The sequence below is a fragment of the Anopheles maculipalpis genome, chromosome 2RL, assembly GCF_943734695.1.
Source record: "Anopheles maculipalpis chromosome 2RL, idAnoMacuDA_375_x, whole genome shotgun sequence".
In the NCBI taxonomy this organism is placed as follows: Eukaryota; Metazoa; Arthropoda; class Insecta; order Diptera; family Culicidae; genus Anopheles; species Anopheles maculipalpis.
In genome coordinates, this window is record NC_064871.1 from 27,487,661 (window position 1) to 27,511,797 (window position 24,137).

At 43.2% G+C, this 24,137-nt stretch overlaps 3 protein-coding genes across 3 annotated transcripts; 2 read left to right on the plus strand and 1 right to left on the minus strand.

Annotated features, from left to right (window-relative positions):
• Window positions 1-3,644: 3,644 nt before the first annotated feature.
• LOC126558609 (hematopoietically-expressed homeobox protein hhex) lies at window positions 3,645-11,271 on the minus strand. Its single transcript, XM_050214654.1, has 3 exons — window positions 10,818-11,271; window positions 4,072-4,271; window positions 3,645-3,965 (listed from the first exon to the last, which is right to left on the minus strand). Exons 1-3 carry the CDS (start codon window positions 11,269-11,271, stop codon window positions 3,645-3,647), a joined length of 975 nt encoding a protein of 324 aa, XP_050070611.1.
• Window positions 11,272-18,921: 7,650 nt separating this feature from the next.
• On the plus strand, window positions 18,922-21,166 carry LOC126558797 (doublesex- and mab-3-related transcription factor dmd-4). The gene is made up of 4 exons (XM_050214866.1): window positions 18,922-19,161; window positions 20,402-20,645; window positions 20,711-20,928; window positions 21,005-21,166. Exons 1-4 carry the CDS (start codon window positions 18,922-18,924, stop codon window positions 21,164-21,166), a joined length of 864 nt encoding a protein of 287 aa, XP_050070823.1.
• Window positions 21,167-22,373: 1,207 nt separating this feature from the next.
• On the plus strand, window positions 22,374-23,503 carry LOC126559268 (uncharacterized). Its single transcript, XM_050215397.1, has 2 exons — window positions 22,374-22,566; window positions 22,916-23,503. The coding sequence occupies exons 1-2, from the start codon at window positions 22,544-22,546 to the stop codon at window positions 23,382-23,384; spliced, it is 492 nt and encodes a 163-aa protein (XP_050071354.1). The 5' UTR covers window positions 22,374-22,543; the 3' UTR covers window positions 23,385-23,503.
• The last annotated feature ends 634 nt before the right edge of the window (window positions 23,504-24,137 follow it).

The following is a 24,137-nucleotide window of genomic DNA, read 5'->3' on the forward strand; positions in this document are numbered from 1 at the left end:
TTTTTTTTATTTGAGTTTCCTCTAACATTCCCTCGGCCACCCTCCGGAGGGGGTGGTGCGTTTGTGGCGTTTCTCATTCCGATTCATTGGTCTTCTGGCTATTGTATGGTGAACTATGGGGGAAAACACTCTGTCTATTGAAATATTGTATATTTTGTCCGTGGAAATTACTATATTCTAGGGGTGAATGAGGTTCAGCAATTCCTCCTCTTTTGGGTGTTTATTTATCCAAGAAGGATTTACCTTCTTGGGCTTCTAATTTTTTTTATCGGTGAATCTGCGTGTTCTGAAACGGTTCGTCTAACCAAGGTACACCAAAAATTTCTCACTTCCGTTTCCATTCTAGCTGCTGGCACACCTTTTTCGGGACCTAACCCGCCAAAAGGTACACACCATCCTGCTTCTCTGTGAATTAGTAATGAAAAAAAAATCGGGTTTCGAATTCCAATGCAGAGTTTTGATCTCTTGGTTGCGTTTTTATGGCTCAAACATCAATAAATTCCGCGAAAAGTGTATTCTAAAAGTGGTATTCTTGTCTCAAAAGTTAATTCGATTGTTCCGTAAAAAAAATTTTTTTTTTTGAGCTTCCTTTACCTCGACGATGACTTTTCCTCTTAACTTTATCATGTAATTTACAGTTTTTTTAAATTTTGTTTCTTTGGGTTTGATAGCCTTTTTTGAACTGGTTGAAATTTTACAATATTTTTGTTGATCGGCAGAAAAAATATGATTAAAGTGAGAAAAATTGGCTTCTTTACTTATATTTGAGTTTGACGGCCTCTCCGCCATACTATCAAGAGAAAAATATTTTATTATCCATGAAATTTGGTATACTATATCTAGTCACAGGTACGAACCATGCTGTATATTCCCTTGGTCGTTTAATTGATTTTTTACTGTACAAATACTAGGTGGCTCACGTGCCCATATGGCAAACTTACCCCAATATCCGCTTGTTAAGCATGAGCTGTTAGTTTGTGAATTGTAATGGTTTTAGAGGACCCCAAATATTCACGGTGACCAGTCAGGACGGTTACTCTTTTTTACGATAAAGTTTTTTTGTATCCCTCGACTGAACAGATTTTTTTTTAACGAAAACATTCAATAAAAGACAACATTTTGAGTGATGAGGAGATTGAATTGATAATTTACTTTTTTCTCTAGGGTGAACATGGCCGAAAAAATGTACGTTAAAAAGGTCTCTTGAGAGGCCATGTCCGATTAACGTGGTGTGTTCAGATGGGGCCTTCGATCAATGATTTGGAGTACAATTATTTTACATAATTGTCCCTTACAGAAAACCAACAAGTTCTGATAACCTCACTACAAATAAGCATGCAAAATGGTTCACTACATTCTGACCGAATCATTCTCCAAAATCGTTCCATAGTGGCATTCGCCTCTCCAGATACTGTGAGCCAAGAGAAGCAGCGAGATTTTCACGGTGCAATCAATCGACAATTACAGCGCTTCGGGGCTTGGCCGAGGAAAAACTCGAAAACAGTACGGTTGTTGATACAGACGGATTTGGGACTGCGAGTTCTCCGACGCACCCCGCCTCACCGCGCCCGTACGGATGGCCCATCTCGCATGAATCTCGCCACCATGATTCAACCTCGAAAATGATGAACCACTACTGCACGAACGCAGCATGCCATTGTTTTCCCCCATAGGCAACTCGATGAAGAAACACAGAACGAACGAGCAATGGAAATAGATAGAAAGAGAGTGAGAGAGTAAGAGAGAGATAGATAGCTGAATAGTAAACGTTTGAAACACGCGGCTAGTATATGGGCAATGTGGCACTGATGCTGGTGAACGAGGGTGAACTAAAGCGGAAGCTGGTACGATTTGAAATTATAATAAAACTACTAAAAAAACATTGTGCAACACTTTGCATTGTTGTAAATTGGCCGACAACTTTTCACCGCATCGGATGAGGAGGGTTTTAATTAGGTTTTGTCAGATGAAAACGTAATCAACGATCATCATCGCGGTGAGTTAAATAGACACAAAAGATCAGTCTTGTGTTACCACAACATTTGAATGACAACAATGGAGAAAGGGTTTTGTTCTGCAAGAAAAAAAGTTAATCAATGGTAGCAAAATTGAAGTAACGTAGAGATGAAAATTCAAGGGAAATGCTGGAAACATGTTTCGTTTTTTAAATGTGAAATTTTTAAAATTGTAACCAATTTTTACCTCTAAATAAAAAAAAATTCCCATATTTTTTAAAAATTTTGAATGATTGATAGTGCATGACAAAGGTAATTTTAGTTGCAGCATTTCCGCAAGCTGGGCTGGAAAGGGTTTGTTATGAGCATCGGCAGGATGTTGTAGATACACCTTCTACAACGTCTGCCATGTAATCATTAGCCGATCCTTCAATGTACCTATTTATGAAATTCAATTACCTTTATACCCCGATTAGACACCGGGGACCCGACCAGCCCAAACAGCGCGACCAGCTCAGAACTCGGTGATTAAGTGACTGTCAATCGAACGGATCGAAGGGCAGTAATTGGGTAACCTCGAGGCGTGTGTACAAAACAACAACCCCCTTAATGGGGCTCTTAACCGCAACCGGTCCATAACGGCACGATCCCCAAAAATATCGTCCGGGCACCCGCGCGCATTGCCCGTTTCGATGCGATTTATCAATGGTGATTATGATAAGCGTAGCTTTCGATAACATCATCCTTTTGATGGTGGTGATTCGTAGATTCGTCGTAACCGCTGGATGACTCGACCGCGAACAATTAGTTTGCGGGGAAAAAATGTGCCCCGGTGCAAAGGTTGGTTGGACGGTAGGGCATTCGCGCACAGAAGCATTAATTGCACCGGTCAACAGGTGGTCTACACTACTACATCGTACACACCGGGTTCTGTAAACAGCTTTAAAATCGATGGTAATGATAGGGCGATCGATGCGACGCTATCGCGGGTAAAGAATGTTTGGTGAACATCAACACGAAACACGAACATCGATTAGTTATCAACGATGTGTGACGATTTAGATGGTGGCGTTGATGCGCTAGATTGAAATATCTCATAAGCTAAGCACTTCCCCGGCCCGAAACCATACGAAGTCAAATCGTTGACGTCAGTTACGAGCCGCTCGTAATGTGTGAAAATGAGAAGCACAAATCGAATCGTTCATCGGGACCTTCTAAGGTCTGCAGGATTACTGAATCCCCATAGTCTTTGATCCGCGTTGATCACACCGCGTCGATGAGACATGTGCGATAGCATGAGCCATACCCGGACATTTTGGGGGATGATGGTGCTTTATTAGAATCATGCACGAATGCACGCGAGGTGTGTGTGTGTATGTGTGTTATCGCAAAGCTATGGACTACACCGGGTGACGTTTAATGCGATCAATGATGCGAGCAAAGGTCGTCAAAACTCAAGCCGCGAAGGATTTCGTAACGCTGGAATTGGTCATAGAAAAGCTGTTGTGAAAAGTGTGAATAAGGTACCATAAAAACGTGCTAAAAAAAGTTGATAAATTAGCAACTATTTTTACATTTATTTTATCCACCTTATACAACCACTAGAGCGCACATGCTTTACCTTACGTAATATATTCTCTTTGTCACATGCTTAATTCGAATTCACACAGCAACGTACGTACACAGACGCTATATTACATCGATCGGTGCAGACGGATCGTCCTCTTCATCGTCACGCTCCTCACTCGAACCACGGTCCGAGTAGCTATCCATCGAGGAGGAAGTTCTTCGTCCATGGTACCGGGGCACACCTTCATCAGCACCCTCATCTTCCTCATTTTCGCTCGAGTATTTATGGGCACGGCTAGACGCACCGTTTGTCCCCGCACTGGACGGCATTTTGGCTGCATCTCCCATCGGACCATCAGACGCACCATGCCCGTCCGTCGATTGGCATCCACTGTTGGCTCTTCGCCACTTGGCACGACGGTTTTGAAACCACGTTTTGACCTGTGTGAGTCGGAAAAAATATATATAAAAAAAAATCGATATAAATCCTCTCGCGAATGTATGCATCAACAACAACAATCGTCTAGCTGGTGTATGTATATCTAACCTGTCGATCGCTCAGCTTAAGCTGAATCGCAAGATTTCGACGATCTTCCGGCGAAAGGTACTTGTGGTTGGAAAATCGTTTCTCCAAACTTTGCGTCTGCTGGGGCGTAAACCGAACCTGGCCACCTTTCCGCTTGGAGCCGCAGGTAGGGAGCAGATAGCTGTACGGGTGAGGATAGAACGGCCAAACGCGTGGTGAGGCTGCAAGTGGAAAGAAAAACAAAAACCCGGTACCGAATTTATTTAGCAGCAGCATGTAAGGGAACAAAATCGTGACGCAAAACTTTTGTTTGCACTACATTATACGACTGCACGGGAATTGTGTTTTTCGCTCCCAAGGATATGGATGCGGCAACAAATACGGCACCATTTCCTGTTCCGCATACGTAACGAAGTCGTCTCCCGAATCGGTGTCTCACTGACTCAATCTGACCGTGGGCTGTGTGCACTTTCGTGCGGCTGACGCTATTTATCTTTTTTTCCCCCTTTCCGATCTCTGCCACCGGTGCCGTAAGCAGTAGGAAGCTTGATTTAATTTGTATCAATTATCCTGCATGCCCCATCAGTTTGCAAAGGATGTTAGGAGTCACCCCCCAGGGAAGAGAACCTTATTTTCCAACACTCTCTTAAACCGTATAAATTTAGATAGAATTTACTCTACCCATGTACTATCAGGATTCCAATGGTTTAACTATTTTTGGTTTCCTGAACACGACCAACTCTCTGGGATGTACGATCATCGTTCCGCACAGTGTATTTGCCCGGTGGCACACACAAAAAAAAATCACTGCCCATTTAGGGTGCAATTTTCGCTAATCGAGTGAAACGATAAAGACGAAATCGGGTCGGGTCTGTGCGGGCGGTAGGGTGTGGAAAGAAAGTAAACTCGAATCAGGTTGGTGCTATCGGGTTTGGTAAATGATAGGGGAGTATATTACACCCGTGCTGCTGACAGCTGTTATCTATCGGTTTGGCTTTGCCGGAAGAGATTTCGGTTTAGCTTGCGGGACACGACGAAAGCACGAGACAATGATGTGCGGATAAATTTCTTACGCAGCGTAAAAATGTAACCCATTTTTGTTGTCTTGTTTGGGACGTTTGAAGAAATTTGGTACGGTTTAGTAAATTATTTAATGAGGCTATACAAACTACCCAATAGTATGTGCTTGTAGAAGCGATAGCATAACAACGTTGGGATTAAAGAAAGATTCATCGTAAGAAATTTTCTTCGATGATCCAGGATCGTAAAAGTGCTGTCTATCCATCTGCTATCTAAAAACCGGCAAAAAGAGATGAGCAAAATCGATCGTTTATTGCCTGATGAAACTTAAATCATCCGTAAAACCGGGAATCAGGAAAGATACGATGACACTCCTTGCCGACATTGATACATAAATCTCCTCATCCATGTACAAGACGAAGCTCAGAAAGCGTAAGAGACCTTTATAACTTAGCGACGGTGATTGTGTCTCGTTCATAAACTAAACTAACCCTTGAGCTGATCTTTGTAGTCGCATCCGTCTTCGTCTTCTTCATTTGACGACCTTGTAAGCTCACGCTAGCCATCGAATAGCTTGAATAAACTTTCTGATACCACGTATTTAGATAATCAGTCCGCACACTACAGCCTCTATCAAGGGTAATTAGCAAGTCATTCTGTACAAGGAGTAGCAACTGATCGTCAAGGCCCATAATGAGCGAAAAAATGCGAAAGTTTCATTGTACAATAGCCATATCTAGTGTCGTACCTGATTGTCTCTAGTTCTCTTAGAACTCTGGTTTTGTAACATGCATCTCCTGGTTGTAGGAATGAAACCTTCTCTCAAAGTAACTTCCCAATTGGTTAAATTGTTAATGCAAATGATTTATTGGTAATTTTATATTAGTGTCACAATTAAAATCCCTCTTTTGTGACACCAAAAGAATCTATTCGTTCCACCTATCTATCCGCACCTAGGCGAGCGAAAAGTCAACTTAACAATCGTTTGTCATTCCAATATTCAACCACCGCCGATCAGGGGCTGAGATCTGGCGCGAGTCGAATCGGGAACATCGGCCACTTCATACGCACTTCATCGCACTTCCCACCAACTAGCACAGCAAATGCCGCAAAATCATACAGCCCTCCCGTTTGTATCTGATTAGTGTTCCCGGCACGACGGTTCGGCGAATCCATAATCCCTGATAGCGCGAAAGATAGGCAAAAGGGCTAGCGCGGCTCACCCGTGCTTGGTAGGATAGATAAACAGTGATCGCAAATAGTCGTACCGATGCCGTGATTTGGATGATGAGTGCGCGGTCTTGGCCGTGTCACATTTGGTGTGGAATAACATGATTTATCTGCACTCGATTGGGCAACGACGGTGTGTTGCCCCGTACCCGTGTTTGATTTCACACAGGTGATGGAAACGGCAGCATAAGCGGCTGTTGTCCACATTTTCCTGCCATTGGGTTGGTGTGGCAAAGGAAAGAGAGGGAGGGAGAGTGAGTGTGAGAGAGAGACAAAGACACAATTAAACATAATCATTCAGTCGGTGTTTTCTGTTGCCCTTATTTGCTATTAAGTTGACGGGCGTCGTCTGTCTGGCGTATTCATCGGGACGGGTTTATCAGCCGATTGGAAGGCATTTTGGGATACATCGACCGCATCTAACGATGACAACGGGTAAACCGGGTTGTTCCCGCATAGTGATAATGTGTCCCGAGGGTGAAACGTGCCCATTCCACTCCACCGTTCTCCTCCTCCTCCTCCCTTCCAGGGAAAAAATTGTGTGTGTATGATGTGTGATCTATGATAAAAAAAAACGAACAGTAGTTAATCCTTTGCGTCTATTGGCGGCTCCACTGTACTGAGTGCCTGAGCGCTTCGAAGGTAACCTCACACACAACCGATCAGCAACCGGGGTGTCCATAAATGACTAGCCCGAATGAATGCTCTTCTAGCCAGCAGCAAATAAAACCCAGCATTAGTGGGGTTGTTTGAGCTGGGGATTTGAATGTGGCGCCAGGAGCCTTTATTTAACTTTAGATTGATTGCACGGACGATCGCTGTTCAATCGGTTTAGCCGAACGGTAGGTACCCACGACTCCCGATTCGAAACAACTGCGATCAAATAAGTTGACAAACTCGATGGCGTCAGTCCGGAATGGGGGGTGAGGGGGGGGGGGGGGGGGTTGCATTCAGGCAGACACGTTTGTTTGCATATGCATTTGCTTACACTGTTGTAATACAACCCGGGTCGACAGTTGCCGGCGACGGCTGCACTCGATACAGATGCGATCGTACAGGATTGAAGATCGATCTGCGACGGTGGCTCGAGTGGATGCGCCTCTATGAATGTGTTAGATTAGTTCGATTGTGTAATCTTTTTATGGTTAGGCAAATGTTTATCTGTCGCTTTATTGAACCTCGTGTCTGGTGCATTGTAGAGGTTGGCATGAGTTGCCGTCGGAACTCTGAATGTGTTAAGAGTGAATAAGCTATTAACATAATCGACTGCTGAGAAGATGTATTAAATGTTATTTTTGATTAATTTTAAACATTTTAAAAAGCCTTTAAGTATGCAATAGTGCATCCAGATACTACGAGAATCGCAAATTCTTTCATACTACCATGCTGACATGTTCCCAATTGCAAGTAGTTTTCAAGTATTTAAAACTATTAACCTGACAATTTGGAACATCTGCAGATAAGTTGGGGGATTTTTGTTGTTTGGTTTGAATTTCTATCTTTTTTAAGAGTTATGCGTTCAACTTCAACTCAACTCGGGATATAGAGCCCTTTCACGGTTCGGTGGAGGAAATATTTTCCAGCTCAGATGGAAGGTGTATTTTACTTATAATTTGATTGTAAGCAGTACAGGCTGGCCGTTGTATATTAATAAAAAATAAAAAAATATGCTTAAAATTCTGTATTTTATCGTTGATAACAAATATCATTCGGACCGTCCCGCCATAATGACTGTTCCTGATTGATTTCTGCAAAACTTTCGACAAAATTGCTTATTGCTTAGATAAGCATAGATAACTCAACTAATTCAGCGATAATTGTGAACACTGGTGCCTTTGTCGCCTTGATCACATGTTTGCCGTCACATGATCATTCGTGTATTTTTATTTTTTTGGCTTAACGACCTCTAAGTTCATGCCGGCCATCAAATGGCTTACTAGACTGCCGATACCACGTAGTTGGATAGTCAGTCCTCACTACGGGGGGACGGTCCGGATGGGTTTTGAACCCCGGTCCTGCTGCATGAAGATCAGCGCCGTTGTCGCCATACCATCGGACCGTATGTATCCATGTATCCATGTTCTAAATTCAACAACAATATCATCATCTTAGAGTCCCTCATTTCTTCTCTTGAACTTTTTGTACTCAATAAAACCTGTCCTTCAATTTAATGAAATCTAAATTTCAAAAATTAGCAATAGCACACAAGCAATCTGCACTTCTTCTTCTTCTTCTTGGCCTGCTCAGGATTGAGCACGTCGTGTCGACATGGCCAGGTCTCCAATCAGTTTCCAGGAACCGCCAAACAGTTCAACTAGCTCGTGGTTCAATCTCCTTCGTCACACGCCCTGCTCGCACACACCGTCAAAGGTAGTCCTTAGCACCCGCCGTTAGAAAATGGCGAGTGCATTGGCGACTTCCTTCAGCATAGTCCAAAACTCGTACCCGTAGAGGACTACCGGATATCAAGGTGAGGTAAATCGTGCATTTCGTGTGTTGTTGGAGTCTTCTGGATCGCAGGAGTTTGTGGAGTCCATAGTAGGCACGATTCCCCTGCTCTCTCGATTTCGCCACATACGTTGTTGTCTGAAGTTACGATCCTACCAAGGTAGCAGAACTCCTCTACCACCTCGAGATCGTCTCCGTCAACTGATACTCTGCTTCCGAGTCGAGTTCTATCGCGGTCAGAGCCTCCGGCAAGCAGGTATTTTGTCTTCGTCGCATTGATGCTCAATCCTATTCTATTGGCCTCGCGTTTCAGTCCATTCTGCACTATCAAAAAATATTCTTAACTCTGTAAGCTTGTATCGCATTCAATTTCAAATTTTCTTTCCATTTTACAAAGTAACAATTAAGTGCAAAGTAATGTTAAATGCAATCCTCCAAGTCCGTTGGACTTGAACGAACAGAATCAACCAGAAATCACATTTTTGCAGATGCAAGAATGCAACCAATGACACGAATTCTGACCACAAAATAAGTGATTTGGCTTGAAAAGAAATTGTATAAAAATATCTAAGAGTGTGTTAAATAAAAGGCTGGCCTACAAGAATCATTTAGAGGAATAACTATTGTCGCAAGCGAAACATGTACGACTTCGTCAATGAGATATTTAAAATTGAGCTTTTTGTACCTAACTACTGTCGTGTATTACTACAATAAGGTCTACAATGTTACAATCATTACCAATATGTACTGATTTTGCCAAAGTATAGATAAATAATTTTAATTATTATCAAAAGAATTTCAGGTATTAATAGGAGAGGACCTCCTAACAATCTGGACCATAACGGTGCTCATTAACAGCTCATATTTGTCATTCTTCGCCAATTATATCGCCGATTCGAACATCTAACTCAGACACATATTCATCCGTGCTGCTCTGTAACCTAACAAAACCCTTGCTCGTATGCCAACCGCTTTTCATACTTTCACCGCAGTACTACCCCCCCTGAGTGACACCCGGAAGTAAACCCACCCAAAACGCTATAAAAACATCAATCTCGGGCACAACCACCGTGCGCATGGGGAGCTTCTGGAAACCAATCCCAAATAACCGCCTGCAGCCAGCGCTGCCAGCAAAAAAAAAACACCAGAACCACACACACACACACACACTTCATCTTATCACGCAAACGGGCGCAACCGTGCAAATAACAACAACCCATTTTGTCCCCAGCCGTAAACGCACAGGGCAGGACAGAGGCAGAGGGTGGTGGTCGAGGCCGATAGCCGTAAATCAATTGGCAGCTCGATTAGCAGTAGTCGGCGTAACCGGGCCGTACCGGGGCATTAATAAATCTTGCAGGTGAAAGATTACTCGTTCGATGCGTCGTTGGGCGGTCCCTTTCATGTTGCTGCAGTGTATGAAATGAATTCGGCACCAATAGCCCTTATTCTCGGCACGAAAACTAACGGCGAAGGGATTAGGACAACCCGGACACCGCACTGCCACGGCACGTTTTGCTCGGCACGATCGGTTCGGTGCGTTTCGGTGCGTTTCTCACACATAGCTAGGAGCGTTCGTTCGCATAGTTGAAGCTGATCACTGGATGGCGATCAAAATATTCTCGAGAAAAATGGGGAAGGGATGGGCCGGTTGGATAAGGGGGGGGGGGGGGGGGGGTAAAAAAAATATGGGGAGCTGTTGATGGAACTTTTTATTTCATGATTTGTGCCATTTCGATAATGATATCGGGGGGCAATGGTATTATCAACGCTTTGATCGGTGGTTTATAACCATAGCTTAATGTGTGCTTGCAGTTGCCGTAGCTTATTGGTTTGATTTCGCAAATATCCCTTAAAAATAATAATTACACATCTTTGATAAACTGATTAGACGAATCGGCTTATCATGCTATTCGATCACATTTTATTGTGAAAGAATTCATTCATACAACATACGAGAGGAGCAATCCGTTTGAAGTGTATTATATGATAAAGTTTCTTGTAATTGTCATGAGTAATTTTGGGGACTAAATTTGCACAGTAATTCGAACTATACCCAGCAAACGTACCTTTGTGTAACACGTTCGCATAGTGCTCCAGATAGGCGGCATTGAGGGGATTGAACGCCGGCATGCCGAACTGAAGCGGGATCGGTATGACGTTTTTGGAAAAGTCCAGCAGCCCCGGATACATGGCGGTGGGTTTTTTGGGCGATTCCGAACGGACCGACGCACCATTACTCCCCGTACTGACGGCTAGCGGTGAGACAAGTGCGGGCGATCCCGGCGGTGTACCACAATCGGGCGCGACGGTATGACTCTGGAGGGCACTGCTATAGCTGCTGGCCGTGCTGGCATGTCCGGCCGCGAGAACTGATCCGGTATCACTGGACGAGGTGCTGGTACCGGCTAGCCGGCCAGCATGATGATGCTGGTAAAGCAGATTCTGCTGTTCCACTCGCTGCTGGTGCAGTATGTCATCAATCCGGAAGGACGATTTGCGCTTGGACGAACCCATTTTCATTTTCGATTCCCGATTTTAATGTAACTTTTCCTTTCCTTTGTTATATGTTCTGTGCTCAACACATCACATCGATCACCAATTCAAACGCGAACACTGAAACCGCGACACAACGAACAACTATCGAACTATTGCTCCAAAAAAAAACCACTCAACTCTTTAACCACGGTAAACACACACACTCCGACTGCCGGTGAACACGTTCCGACGTTCCGGCTACCCAATCTGTGACTAACGAGTTTTATCAATCCGAGGCATTATATACATTAATACTGTTTATTAGAATTCGAATTCGAATTTCGATTTCGGCTGATAACGCGCCTCGCCCGGGGCCACCGTCGACGATAAAAAAAGGTGACGATTTTCGGGCTGCGTATCTCTCGGTGGGTTTCCATTTTTGTTTGCTTTCCCGGTTCCCCCCGCACCACCGGTACAGCCCCACCGCCGGGGGAACGGGGTTGGTCGATTGATTCATGCAGCTTTTATTTAACCGACTTTTGTGCCAAAAGACCGCTCTAAACTGGTGAGGATGGTTTAGATCCGTTCATTGTACGCGTGTGTGTGTGTGTGTGTCTCTATGATTTATTATGTTCTCATTGGCAAATTTATTTGCGCCCATGCACAGCAGGTAATGTGATAAGTATGATGCAATTCATTGGGGAGGTTTGTGGCAACACAAAATGGAGCTTCTACCGGGGAAATAGTGGCAACTTGTCTATTTGATTGTTGAAGCGAGCTACAGTACCAGAAATAAAATAAGAATTATTTAAAGTAGTATACCACTTAAAGCTTGTCAAGGCGACTTTGTCACTATCGGGAAAAAAGGATGAATGGAAGATTTTTGTTATAGCAGGAACACTGTCCAGCGTTATGAGGCAGTACAATGATATAATCTTCTCTTAACTTTGACTCTTAGCTAGCAAAATGGCTTTGATTCATTTGATTAAAGTGGCTCTGGACGATCTGTTCCGCATATTCTCAGATGGCCACACGGATAGGCTCTGTAAGTCTGTCAGGAACGTCCCACCAATTAATGACAATGCAAATTCAAGGAGGAAGTGTCCATGATGTCTAAGATTTTCTTAGAATTCCGACAGCACCTTCCGATAGACTGCTCTCACGAGGTTCTTTCGGCGAATGGTCCGTGATAGAACATCCCTTGAACATTGAGGATAATGGCGTGCACGGCCGCGATTCTTCTCTTACGGATGGATCTAACTTGGAGCCTTTGGTTCATGACACAATTGTACAACTATCAAATAATTAGATTTATAGCAAGTCTGGCCAAAACCACCAAAGAACTGCGTAAGAAGCTTTGTTCGATCCATTAGCTCTATCCCCGAGCGAATAAGCTAGAATTCTTTTGAAGAAACGTCCCACCGAGCCGACAATGTTATAGGACCATGAATTTCGCTTCGGTAGCTGATGAGAAAAACCGAAGGCCTTCATGATTCTGCACTTTGCTCCCATGGGTCTGTGGTCAGACTCCTGAAGTCCGTCAGCAACGATCATTAGTCATTAGTCGATCATTGCGTTGAGTAATCCCCTATTCAAAGACTATTTTCCAACACTGTACGGCCAACACTGAGGAGTAACTAATCACCTAAGGATAGCCTGGAACTGAGGATCACCTAAGAGCTCAAAGTAAGCAAACAAATGGTACTAGAATTCTAGCCGAATTTGTTCCAAATTATATTGATTGAGTTATCTGTAGTAATTGATTATTTATCACCATAAAAAGGCTTCGTTTTCAATCTACACATTCACGAACCATTCTCGAATTGTTCAGAAAATTAATTTCTTCCTCCAAGTACATAGTTTTCCTGTTATAGAACCGGGTTATCCCTGTGATACACCAAACATATTTACAAATGCGTGTTTTCCAGAAACCGAACCACGGTGGTGCACATTTTTTTTTTAACCAAGAAAAAGTAACCAGATGTGGCAGATAGTATGGTCAGCTATTCAATCAAGAAAAGATGTTTCATTCCAACCGACAGTGTGTTTGTGTTTTACCACTGGCCCACAAAGCCTTGGTACGAAATCCTTTAAGACGCCATTTAATTTAAACATCGTTTTTCGATGGAATTTTACACGATCGGAATGTACATGTATTTTGTGTACGTTTTTTTGTAGTTTTTTTTCCCCGGCAGTTGTGGTTGTTGTCGCGTTTGATTGATCGAATATCGGAAGCGGAATAAACAAATATTCGGAGGAATCATTTTTTAATGCGGGCATACCACATTTCTTCGTTTGATTTCGTGTATTTTTTTTTCTCTCACTCCAGATTGGAACTCTAAAATGGGTAAACATTGGCGAAAGGAGATGACGGCTTTCGGGCCTGTTAAATACGGGAAAAACGGGATTTAGCGGTGGTGTATCGAAAAATGGTTACGACATCAGAAGACGGATGCCGAAAGGTTTGTTATAAGCTGCGAAGCAATATCAGTAATAGACTTTACGCGGAACGATACCATTCATTCGGTAAAAATATAATAAAAATCGATCATTAGTATGGAGATGATCATCAATTAAATGGTTTCATTCATCCAAACCCATCACGCAATTGCTCGTATCAATCCACTAAAGACAGCGTCTTAAACGATCCTCCCTGATCCTCGACTGATCCTCGCGACGAAGACACACGTCCAACACGTCCAGCTTCCAGCCAGCAAACCACTCATCTCACGCACCGCGATCCCGTACGCGTTATGCAAACAGAATGTGACACAAAATCAATTAGCTTAAGATAAATAAATAAATATAACTGCCTCCGTGCACCGTGCAAAACGCAGTAAGGCCTCCGGCGAAGATGTCGAACAGCATCTAGCGCGGCACAAAAACTGTGGGCCATTCGCACGCTGTGAGTCCCAGCGCGATCACCGAACGATATGTGCATGATATGTGAATGTTTTCCTTTCGAATGGGTTTTCCCGGGATCTAGCCGGAATAGCTAGGCCGAGCGACCTTAGGAACAGATCTTTGTTGATCTTTGCTGTTGTTGTTGTTGTTGCTTTGTTTTACCCCAAATCAAGTAGTTGGTACGACGGCAACCAACCTGTCACACTTGCCATATGGGTTCGGTTACGGATCGATTTCCGCGGCAACCAGTGCACGGCCAACCCGTCGGCAGGCACGAAGAGGTAACGCACCATGTGGATGTTGTTTAGCTATGGGTTAAAAAAAGGAGAAAATAAATGTCTGAAACAATCACAATAGTGGGGCGAGATGTGGTGCGATCGGGCAAGGGGTTTCGTTTCTAAATAGATAAATGCGGTAGGCTCTATGCTGTTGGGAAACTGTTCTTTGGCTGTGAACTGTAGCGGTTAGAAGGTTGCTTTATGGACTGATTCAGTAATCAGTAAATAATGTTCTATTTAATAAACTGTTCTTAAGCCGTACAATCGAAAGACATATCCACTTAAAGCACTGAAGATTTTTTGTATATAACTCATTTTTCTTGGGTAAATCAAGGCCCAATCATTTCTACAGTGATACCGGAACACTTCAAAGATAAAAAGCGACCAAAAAACGACAAAATTCTCAAACGCACCATTTCACCAAATCTCTAAACCGTCTCGCATTAGTAGCACATCGGTAAACAATATTCCGGCCCGAACGGCGGCACAGCCCGGGATTGAAAAATATATCCATTAGCCGTTACTGGAAACCCGCAGTGTCAATAGTGTCAGTATGTATGTCGTAATCGATACTGTTAATAGAATAATCGGTACACCCGAAAATGTTGTGCCGCATGCCCAACAAACGTTGACACATTGAGGGCAAAATCCTACAGTCGGTGTTGCGGATTACGGCAGACAGCAAGCGACTTGAAGCGATAGATAATGGAATAAGAAGGAACGCCTGTCAGCCAAACTAGCCAGTGAGCCAGCTGTGTGCGGTTGGGCGATACTTTGAAAGAAGTGTAAGTGAATGAAAAAGTTAAACAAACATGACCACACAGAATGCATGGGAAGCTTAGAGTTTATGTGTAAATATTTTTTAGCAGCTTTTTGTGAACTTAAGAATAAGAAAGACGTAGTTTGCATTTATAAATCATGTTATTGTGGCTTGATAATTCAGTACAACGAAGTTTGGTAATAAAAGAGAGCATTTTCAATGAGTAAGATCAAGCAAACCTTACCGCACTAAGGACCACACAGACGATCCTCTAAAGCGTCAAACCGGCACAACTGAGGACGTTGGATGAAGCAACTCTTGAGCAGCTTCTGGGCGTCTAGTGAAGAGCCCTACGTGCCATTAGCCTTTGGCACCAACACCAACCGCACCAGTATTTATGGTGGTCGGTAAGCAAACAAATCTCGCTTGTTAGCTTTAGATGTATCGGATCTGTATCGGATTACCGGCAACATCTGCTTTTAACGAGGAAGCTAGATTGTACGGGATGTATCCTGCCACCACAGCGACAACAACCCACAAAACGGTAACAACTGTAGCATTAAACGAGCTTGACGATTGATTTTGTAGCGGAGGACAGTTGGGATGGGTCTGGGACTGGGTGGAAATGTTGTAGAAACCTGTCACCCCACAAGTAAACATATGAAATCAAGAAGCAGGAATTTTATGCCGAAAGTGTCAAATCTCTTTGTAAAGAAACAATTCTTCATAAATCTAACAATCGATTATTGTACAACAATCGATGTTCATGGGGTTAAGAACTCAAGGATCTTTTATGAAATATGTTTACGAAATTTTTAAATTATGTTTTGTAAAAATAAAATCTTGATAATACGTAACGCATTAAGTTCCTTTAGGCCAATCCTCTTCTTGTTAAGAGAGCCTTACCTTGTTAAGAGTGCGTGACCTTAGAGATCGTTAAGCAACGATCTCTAAGGTTACGCCGGCCATCGAATGGATTACTAGATAGACTTGCTTGACACCACCGAGCGGCCCCTTTAGGCAAATCCAACGTATCAAAATAGGGCAAAATTAACAATAAAAAGTGTTGCCCGATTATTGTATTTATGTTTGCAAAACGTAACAAAAATATATAAACATTTTTTTTACAAAGTTTAATGACAATACAATAATTTAATCGAGGGCATCCCGGTGATGAGGCGACAACGGCGCCCCCAATTTTCTTCACATGGGAGGACCGGTGTTCAAGCCTCTTTCGAATCGTTCCCTCCTTAGTGAGGATTGACTATCCTAACTACGCAGTATCGGCAAGTAAACCATTCCATGGCCGGCGTGCCCTATAGCAGGACGTTAAGAAGAATCAAATCGAACAGAAAATTTAAATCAATTATTCTGATTGTGGCGTTAGTTGTGATGCTGAAAATCATAAATATTTGACATATTTTCTTCATGAACTCGAAATGAATCGAAAGCTTGCCAAACACATTTCATAATTTATTACTTTCTAAACACACTTTCTGTGTAGTTTCTTATTTACAACCCCAAAAGTATCGCAAGGAAGCATGCCTGCTAGGGGAAACGTTCCCTCTACAGTGAGCATAAATAAAACCACGCCCCTTTTTTGCAGCGGCAATGGCGTTTCCAAAATGGCTAACACTGGGGAAGTTAATATACCGTACACTTCTAGGCGATACCGATAGCATAGCCACAGGGGTGTGATTCACATTAAATGACGTACTTTATGTTAAATCACGGTGATAATAAGTACACTCTCCATGCCCTTAATTGATTTCTGCCTTATCACGGTTAAGAGGCAGGTTTTTGTTTTGTTCGTTAGCTATATTTGCTCAACCATTGTATACAGTAACAATATGTATCGTTGTTGTTCGTGCCAGATACCCTGTACCCGACGACAAGACAATTTAGCACAACAAGTTTGTGTCCTTAGCAAAGCGGTGCATTTGTGTAAAACTGGGGAGGGAGATGATGATAAGTCTAATTAAATTTCGATAGCGGTCAAATCCGAGAAGCGGCTTACTGTCTGTACCCTTTGCCGGCAGGATTAAACGGTTTGTTAAGATAACGCAAAGAAAGTGACACGTTTTACCGTACCCTTAAAACCACTGTAACCGATTCTTTCGACCGGAGCTATCTTCCGACAACTATTTCCAAAAAGTTTTGTATCAATTTTATTATTTAAAATATGTAATTCTCTTTACCACAAGCGTCCAAGGGTCTCCAATTTTGTGTAATGCTCGTAAACTACCACGTAACAGCTTATAAACAAGTTACCTAAGTGTGCCCACCTTGGCAAAGCTTATCACACCACTTGCAAACCCGAAACAGCCCGTTAAACCACGAACGGAACGGTGCGTTTATGGAGCACACGAAATGTCCGCTTCCCAATCTCCACAGTAATACCCACTGCCGCCGGATTATGGTGGAGGATAGATCCATCGGGTTAATAAAAAAATAGATTAGCCCCCACCACCACCATTGGCCGTGATAATCGTCAATGTCCGACAGGGATGGACGGTACTGTATTTGACAATAAACACCGTGTACGCTCGATTAAAAAGTCCAGCACCCCTGTTGGCCACTTCATTCCCGTTCGTCCCGCATCGTTTGACGTAGCGCTTTCGATAATTCCTAAACGTATCTATTTATATTGTATATCTTATCGATCAATTCCCATCCGTACACTTCATACGCCTGTCTGCTGTACAGTGTCCCGGAATTACGGCCGTTGGCTGCTTAATCCATCCTGAACAGTCCACTCACCGACACAATCCGACACAATTCGTGATGCGTGGTGGCAAACCGTTAATCTAGCGGCATTAGCACAATCGCTGTGGCCGGTATCGTGATTTCTAGCATCACCCTAACATCGTGAAATGATTTGCACAGCCCACAGGCCGTCTTATCTTGTCCCCGATGTGCCGATCACTGTCCGATGATGTTTTTCATGTGCCGAAGGACGACCGTGTATCGGTGTATGGTATGGTTTGGGGAGGTTTTTCTTTTATCAGACTGGATTAGGCGGAGTGGATAGGTAGAGTGGCCAAAATATGGCCACAATGTGCCGTGTGTATAAAGATATATTTTCGATCCAGATTTATGACGTACCAATAAATCATCCCTTCTTTCGGTGTGTCCATCCTTCGTTATCTCTGCCACCACTAATGGTGCCCACTAATCTTTAACCTCTTATTTAAGTTTTAATTCAACGAAGGATTTCTGCGTGTAAACGTTCGTCGAGTAAATGGTATAAACATTGAAACAAAAGTAACACTTGATCAATAGTACGATACTGAGCTCGAGGGAACGTTTGTAACGTTTCAAATAGACAACCTTATTAAACCTTGGTACAATTGAAATACCTTTTCAATGAAGATGCATCGTTCAATGAAGATCGTACACTTCCATGTAAACACAGTGCAGTTTGTTTCTTGTTCCATATGTCAGGCCTTACAAGAATAAAGCAAAGCACAAGTATATAACAATCCATCGTCCGTCCGACTACACTCACTGTGTATCGGTCTATTTTTGTACGCAGGATGTGTATGTGCACTGGATTCTGGCAGCCTTTTCTTTATGTAGCCGACAATGGGAGGGAATGAGCAACATTTGATACTGCGCAACAGCAGTGGCCCTTCGGGATGCTGATGCTGCTGGTTGGTGAAGATCTTTCGTATCTTTCGCCTTTCAGTTCTATTGCCGCGCGCGTTGTGAAACGGTCGTACGTTCACTGGCCCGTTGTCCTATCGGCACAACATGAGTAGCACATCCGGTAGTGGAAGAGTTGCCGGCAGTAGATCGTGTGGAGGCTCGGCTTCCAGTAATAACGCGATCGGTGGTGTGGGGTCAAATTTTCGCGTGCCCAAATGTGCCCGCTGTCGGAATCACGGTGTCATTTCGGGATTACGCGGACACAAGAAGCTATGCTCGTACCGAAACTGCCGGTGTGCCAAGTGTGAGCTGATACTGTCCCGGCAAAAGATTATGGCTGCGCAGGTTTGTTTGGCACGGATGCTCGGATATTTTGTAAAGTGTGTACATGTTGAAAAGATGTTTTGCAAGAAGCCCTGATTGTTGCAACAGGATAATCCTAACATGGGTGTAAATAATTAACATCGTTGGTGAAAAATTAGTGAAAAATAATTGATAACCTAATCATATACAATGCAAAAAAAAACTGTTTAATTGTTTTAAAACCCAGAGAAATTGGCTGCATTGTGTGTTTCTAAAATATTGTTTGTGAATCTTCAATCGATAAAAACGAGATCAAATCTTTTCCGGAGTGTATCTTCGTCCTTCGCTGGACGGACTATTTGGCTATCGTGAAATAAAGTTGCATACTTGTAGGCGAGCGAATAAGTCAGATAAGAAAACTTTACATTTGTTTTGGTTTATACTTGATCAAAGTAAACTTGAATGCCGTGAGTGCTTTTTATTGTGTTGAGATCAGCGTCTTTGTGTTAGTTTACTGATCAGCGTCCCTAAGACTATAAGCTAAGTAGGATTAAGGCGCGGAGAGCAGAGCAGAGCTATGTAGGATTAGGGTGGCAGACAACTGTAAAGTGATTTGTTCCTCTCATTTATAGAGGCTTTGAGTTTTTAAAACTACTTTCGTCTCTTAAAAGCTGTAAAATGATAGTCGTTCATCGATTAAAAATCAACTAAGCCTTCCCATTTTTAATGTGGCATTATTGAAAGTTGAATTACAAATCTATATCATAACGCATAACTTGTTTGTATGCGTGCAATACACGAGTGTCCTAACGCATTAATTACGTCCTTTGAATATGCCCCGATATGAGATCCAAGCTTTCACGATACACCAGGGTCACAAGAGACTCTGACAATAGATAGGGTTGGTGTAAACAAAGACACTACCCAGCGGTACCTTATCTTTGGTCATTACGGTCGCATAAATCTCATCAATCTTGCACCTCAAACATTTCAATTCAATGCCGCAGAGAAGGCGCATCTTTGACATGTGCTTGAGCAGAGCAGGATTTAACCATTCTGAGGCGGAAATGGTGTTGGAGATCCACCTCTGTGCTTGACTTTCTAACAAAGGTCTATTAGAATGTCTATATTTTTTTTATTTACTTTTTTAGTTGATCATAACTGGGTAAGTCATCGGTCAAAGGGATGGGTTACGATCTATATAGAATTCGCTAGTCTGCTGTTTTGGATTAAAAATAAAAAAAATATTTTCATCTCTCCTTTCGTTTTACTTCACCCTCAGGTAGCACTAAAACGGCAGCAAGCAGTAGAAGATGCCATTGCGCTGCGACTAGCTTCGACCGAAACTGGAACACAGCTGGAAGCGCTACCACCAGGCAAAATTTACGGCATGTCCGTCACGGAACCATGCCCCTCGCCATCACCCTCGTCCTCGATGGCCTCCGTTGACGTTATCTCGTCCACCTCTTCGGACGGTCTCGGAGGATTCGAAGCAACCGAAGAAGCAAGATTAAACCGGCCAAAAGGTATGCACTACCAACCGAAATAACTTGTAACTGTTACATTACAAAGCTCTCTATTTTCATCACAGCACCAGGAAATGTGACCGTGTCGCAAAATGCGCTCGACATGCTAGCGAAGCTGTTTCCCCATCGCAAACGATCCGTACTAGAGCTGATCCTGAAACGATGCGATTCTGACCTGCTGAAAGCGATTGAACAGTGTAGTCAAACCCAAAATATCAGCGCCTTTAAACCACCAACACCAACAACAGCTTCCAGCTCGACACCTAGTGCTAGCACACCAATCGTACGGAATATTTAGACTAACTGCCCAGTAGACGCCCAGTAAATGTGCTCACCTGTTTGTTTATCTTCTGTTTCAGACACAACCACCGATCAGCCCGAGCGGCTACTCGCCATTCATTGCGTATCCAAAGTGGTTGCTACCGATGTCCATTCCGGTGTCTTTCAGTCACATTGCACCCAACCTGGCACCGCGTTGCACTCTCCCCAACTGTGTCATGTGCGTCCATCATCCGATGTAAAGCATCTCGTTTTTATTATGCTAATGGTTTAATTATGTGTAAGATGTGCATTTGAGCTTCAAATAAAAATGACAAACATTGTGATTGAATTACGGTGAGTCTAGTAAAACTGCAACCGCGAGGGCTACGCTACTAACTAAAATATTCATTCGAAAGTTTAACCTTATACTGTTTTGAGCTAACAATGCTATCGTATCTTATACCATCAATATAGCGGCATGTCCAAAAGTTTATTATTCCCGTAATTTTATAAATTATAAAATAATATTTAAAATAGAGATAAACAATTCATGGAACGATTATTGAGAATTTTTGTGCTAAAATGGATTGTTGGCGTTGCCAAAGAAAGTTAAAATTTGTGATTTATTTTCAAGAAAATGAAATACTTCGTTCACAGAAAATTCTCGGCAAACGCAAATTAAATTGCAGATTGAATACTTGAAAAGTTTATGTTAATTTATAGATCCCATAAACCATACTCTCCTGCTCCTCATCACTTTTCCGTTTCCCATGGCAGTTAGTCCACTCTTGCAAGACTGGCGCCGCTGTCTTTCATCCGTTGAATCGGTCCCTTCACGTAAATACGATGAAGCGTCCTTTGTCTTTCCGTTTTCCACACTGTCTTGAAAAGCCGTCAATCAAGCCAAATTTAAAAATTGACTGTCTTGAAATATTTCCAGCAAAGATTTGAAACATTTCCAAATTCTGAAAAATATTATTGAAAGCAAGAAAGCTTCGAAGTTTAATTGCTTTTGATTATCACTATTTCTAATAATTTAAGCAAAACAATGATTATCATTTGTTACACATGCGATAGTAAAACATTTACGAGGTTGCTTTTGCTCTAATAGAATGGCCTAATGGTATGATCGGAAAAAATACACACAATACACAGCGCTGAAAATTCAGTCTATAAAAAATGAAGCCGAAAAGAAACGGGAGGTCAAGACCTCCTGAAGAAGTTTACAAATTGATTTTGCTTTTTTCCAGTATTTAAGAATAAAATAATAGTATTCATTATGGTAGAAAGCTACAAATAAAAACTATTATTTGCTTTCGGATTTACCACTGTTGTGCACCCATATTCGAACATGAATTGATTCGTTCTCCGAAAAACGGTATCTTCGGTAACGTTCGGCTGTGCGTGTTTATATTTGTCCGGATCCAGTGCTGGAAAGCGACGCCAAGCGACGCCATCGAAAAATCGGCCATTTTCAAAAAGTCGTGCTCGCGAACGGACGGTCTTTCGTACATGTGAAAGCTAGTTTTTCAGACTTGGTGTGTCGGTTCTCCATTGCGGTATAGTTCGCAAGCGTCCCTCGCTCATCTTGTTTGCCAAGTTCTCACGGAAATAATTGTACAAACACTTTTATCAAAATGACGGATGTTTCGGCGAAAACGTAAGTTACTACAGTTGTTCCGGTGAATGGTTTTTTTTTCGCGCGGGTAGTGTGCTGGTAAAATTTGCTAGTTAAGTTAGTACCTGCGTGAGCGCGCTTTTCTGAGAGTGGTGCAAAACCGCGCGCGTGTGTGTGTGAGAGAGAAAAAGAGAGTGTATGAGTGTGTAAAAGAGAGAGAGAGAGCGATCGACGAATGGGGGGAATATTCTTTTTTTCGGTTCTTTACCACATCCAAGTGTGCAAGCAAAACCAGCCTTTTCTCCCAACCACCATTCACCCCCCGTTTGTTCTGTTTCCATGTGTGGCGGAGTTCCGCTAACGGACAACTATTTGTTTTCTCTTCCGGCAGTGAAAAGACCCCGGTCACCACCACCGAGAAAGAAGTAGAGTCGGACGAGGCGACGCCACAAGTAGCGTCCGCCGATGCGACAGAGGAATCTGCAACCACCGAAAAAGCTGCCGTTGAAACCGATGGTGCTGCTACTGCTGCCACCGCCACCGAAGCCGCGGAGGTAGCGGAGAAGAACGGCGAAGAAGAACCGGCCAAGGCGGACAAAGACAATGGTGTTGCCACGGAAGAGGATGCTGCTGCCGTAGAGGGCGGCGAACCGAAAGAATCCTCGGCGGAGGATGGCGAAGAGGGTAAGGAGCAGGACGAAGCCGACAAAACTGCCGAAGCCACCAAGAGGAAAGCCACCGACGTGAAGGCTGACGGTGCGGTCGTGGAGGTGGACGGTGCCGAGCATACGACGCCCGAGAAGAAGGCCAAACTAGACGACAGCAGCGACGCTAAAGTGGCGGAAGAAGTCTCCACTTAGACACCCTATATTAACTACTTAACTTTATAACTAATCATCGTAAAAATGTCTCGATACAAACCTTCATACATTCAATAAACTATTCTTTTCTGGAGTAACTAAACACAAACACACACACATTCAGACGCGTGTTGGCTTTTTGTAAAGTGCGCATCAGTAAATATGTAGAAAACGGCCGAGAAAAGGAGAGGGTGGTACGCGCTGCTCGGAGGTAGTGTTGATGAACCTTTTTTTGCGCCAAATGAAAAATGCGCTCTCGAGAGTTTTCGTGGGTGAAAAGAAGCAAAGAAAAATGAGCCGGAAACGGGGTTATGCTGTTTGTGGGGATGCCTTCAAAACAAGAAAAGGGCGCTACTTTTCGTACAACTGCTGGACGCTTGGTTCGCGCTCTGTACACAACAATGTGTCGTTAAATCTATGTGACGCTCGACGGAGAAGTTAAAGAAAACACATGCATTAATCCAAGTAGGACTGGTGGTGTGCAGTGGCGCTAATAGCAACGAAGCAACCAAGCGAACTGAAAAAAATCGGAGGGAAAAAAAGCGTCGCCTGCTCTTCTTCCCTTAGCCCACCACCTTTTCTTGATGTGCCCCTGTGTAGGGCCTTCACGCATGCAAAAGAATAAATGAAGCCGAAAGCGAAAGACGGGACCACAAAGGAAGGAATGAAACGCCAAAAGGAAACAAGCAAAAGAGGCAGACACCGGCCGGGACGGGACGCGGAACAAAGAAATAATGTACGCCCGGTTTACCG

Bases quoted from the DNA above. Each gene is read 5' to 3' on its own strand.
- LOC126558609 (XM_050214654.1), bottom strand. From the start codon at position 11,271: ATGAAAATGGGTTCGTCCAAGCGCAAATCGTCCTTCCGGATTGATGAC. The intron at 4,272-10,817 runs GTACGTTTGCTG...TTCCACTTGCAG, and splicing joins TGCGAACGTGTTACACAAAG to CCTCACCACGCGTTTGGCCG. The intron at 3,966-4,071 runs GTTAGATATACA...CGACTCACACAG, and splicing joins TTAAGCTGAGCGATCGACAG to GTCAAAACGTGGTTTCAAAA.
- LOC126558797 (XM_050214866.1), top strand. From the start codon at position 18,922: ATGAGTAGCACATCCGGTAGTGGAAGAGTTGCCGGCAGTAGATCGTGT. The intron at 19,162-20,401 runs GTTTGTTTGGCA...CTTCACCCTCAG, and splicing joins AAAAGATTATGGCTGCGCAG to GTAGCACTAAAACGGCAGCA. The intron at 20,646-20,710 runs GTATGCACTACC...TTTTCATCACAG, and splicing joins AAGATTAAACCGGCCAAAAG to CACCAGGAAATGTGACCGTG.
- LOC126559268 (XM_050215397.1), top strand. From the start codon at position 22,544: ATGACGGATGTTTCGGCGAAAAC. The intron at 22,567-22,915 runs GTAAGTTACTAC...CTCTTCCGGCAG, and splicing joins ACGGATGTTTCGGCGAAAAC to TGAAAAGACCCCGGTCACCA.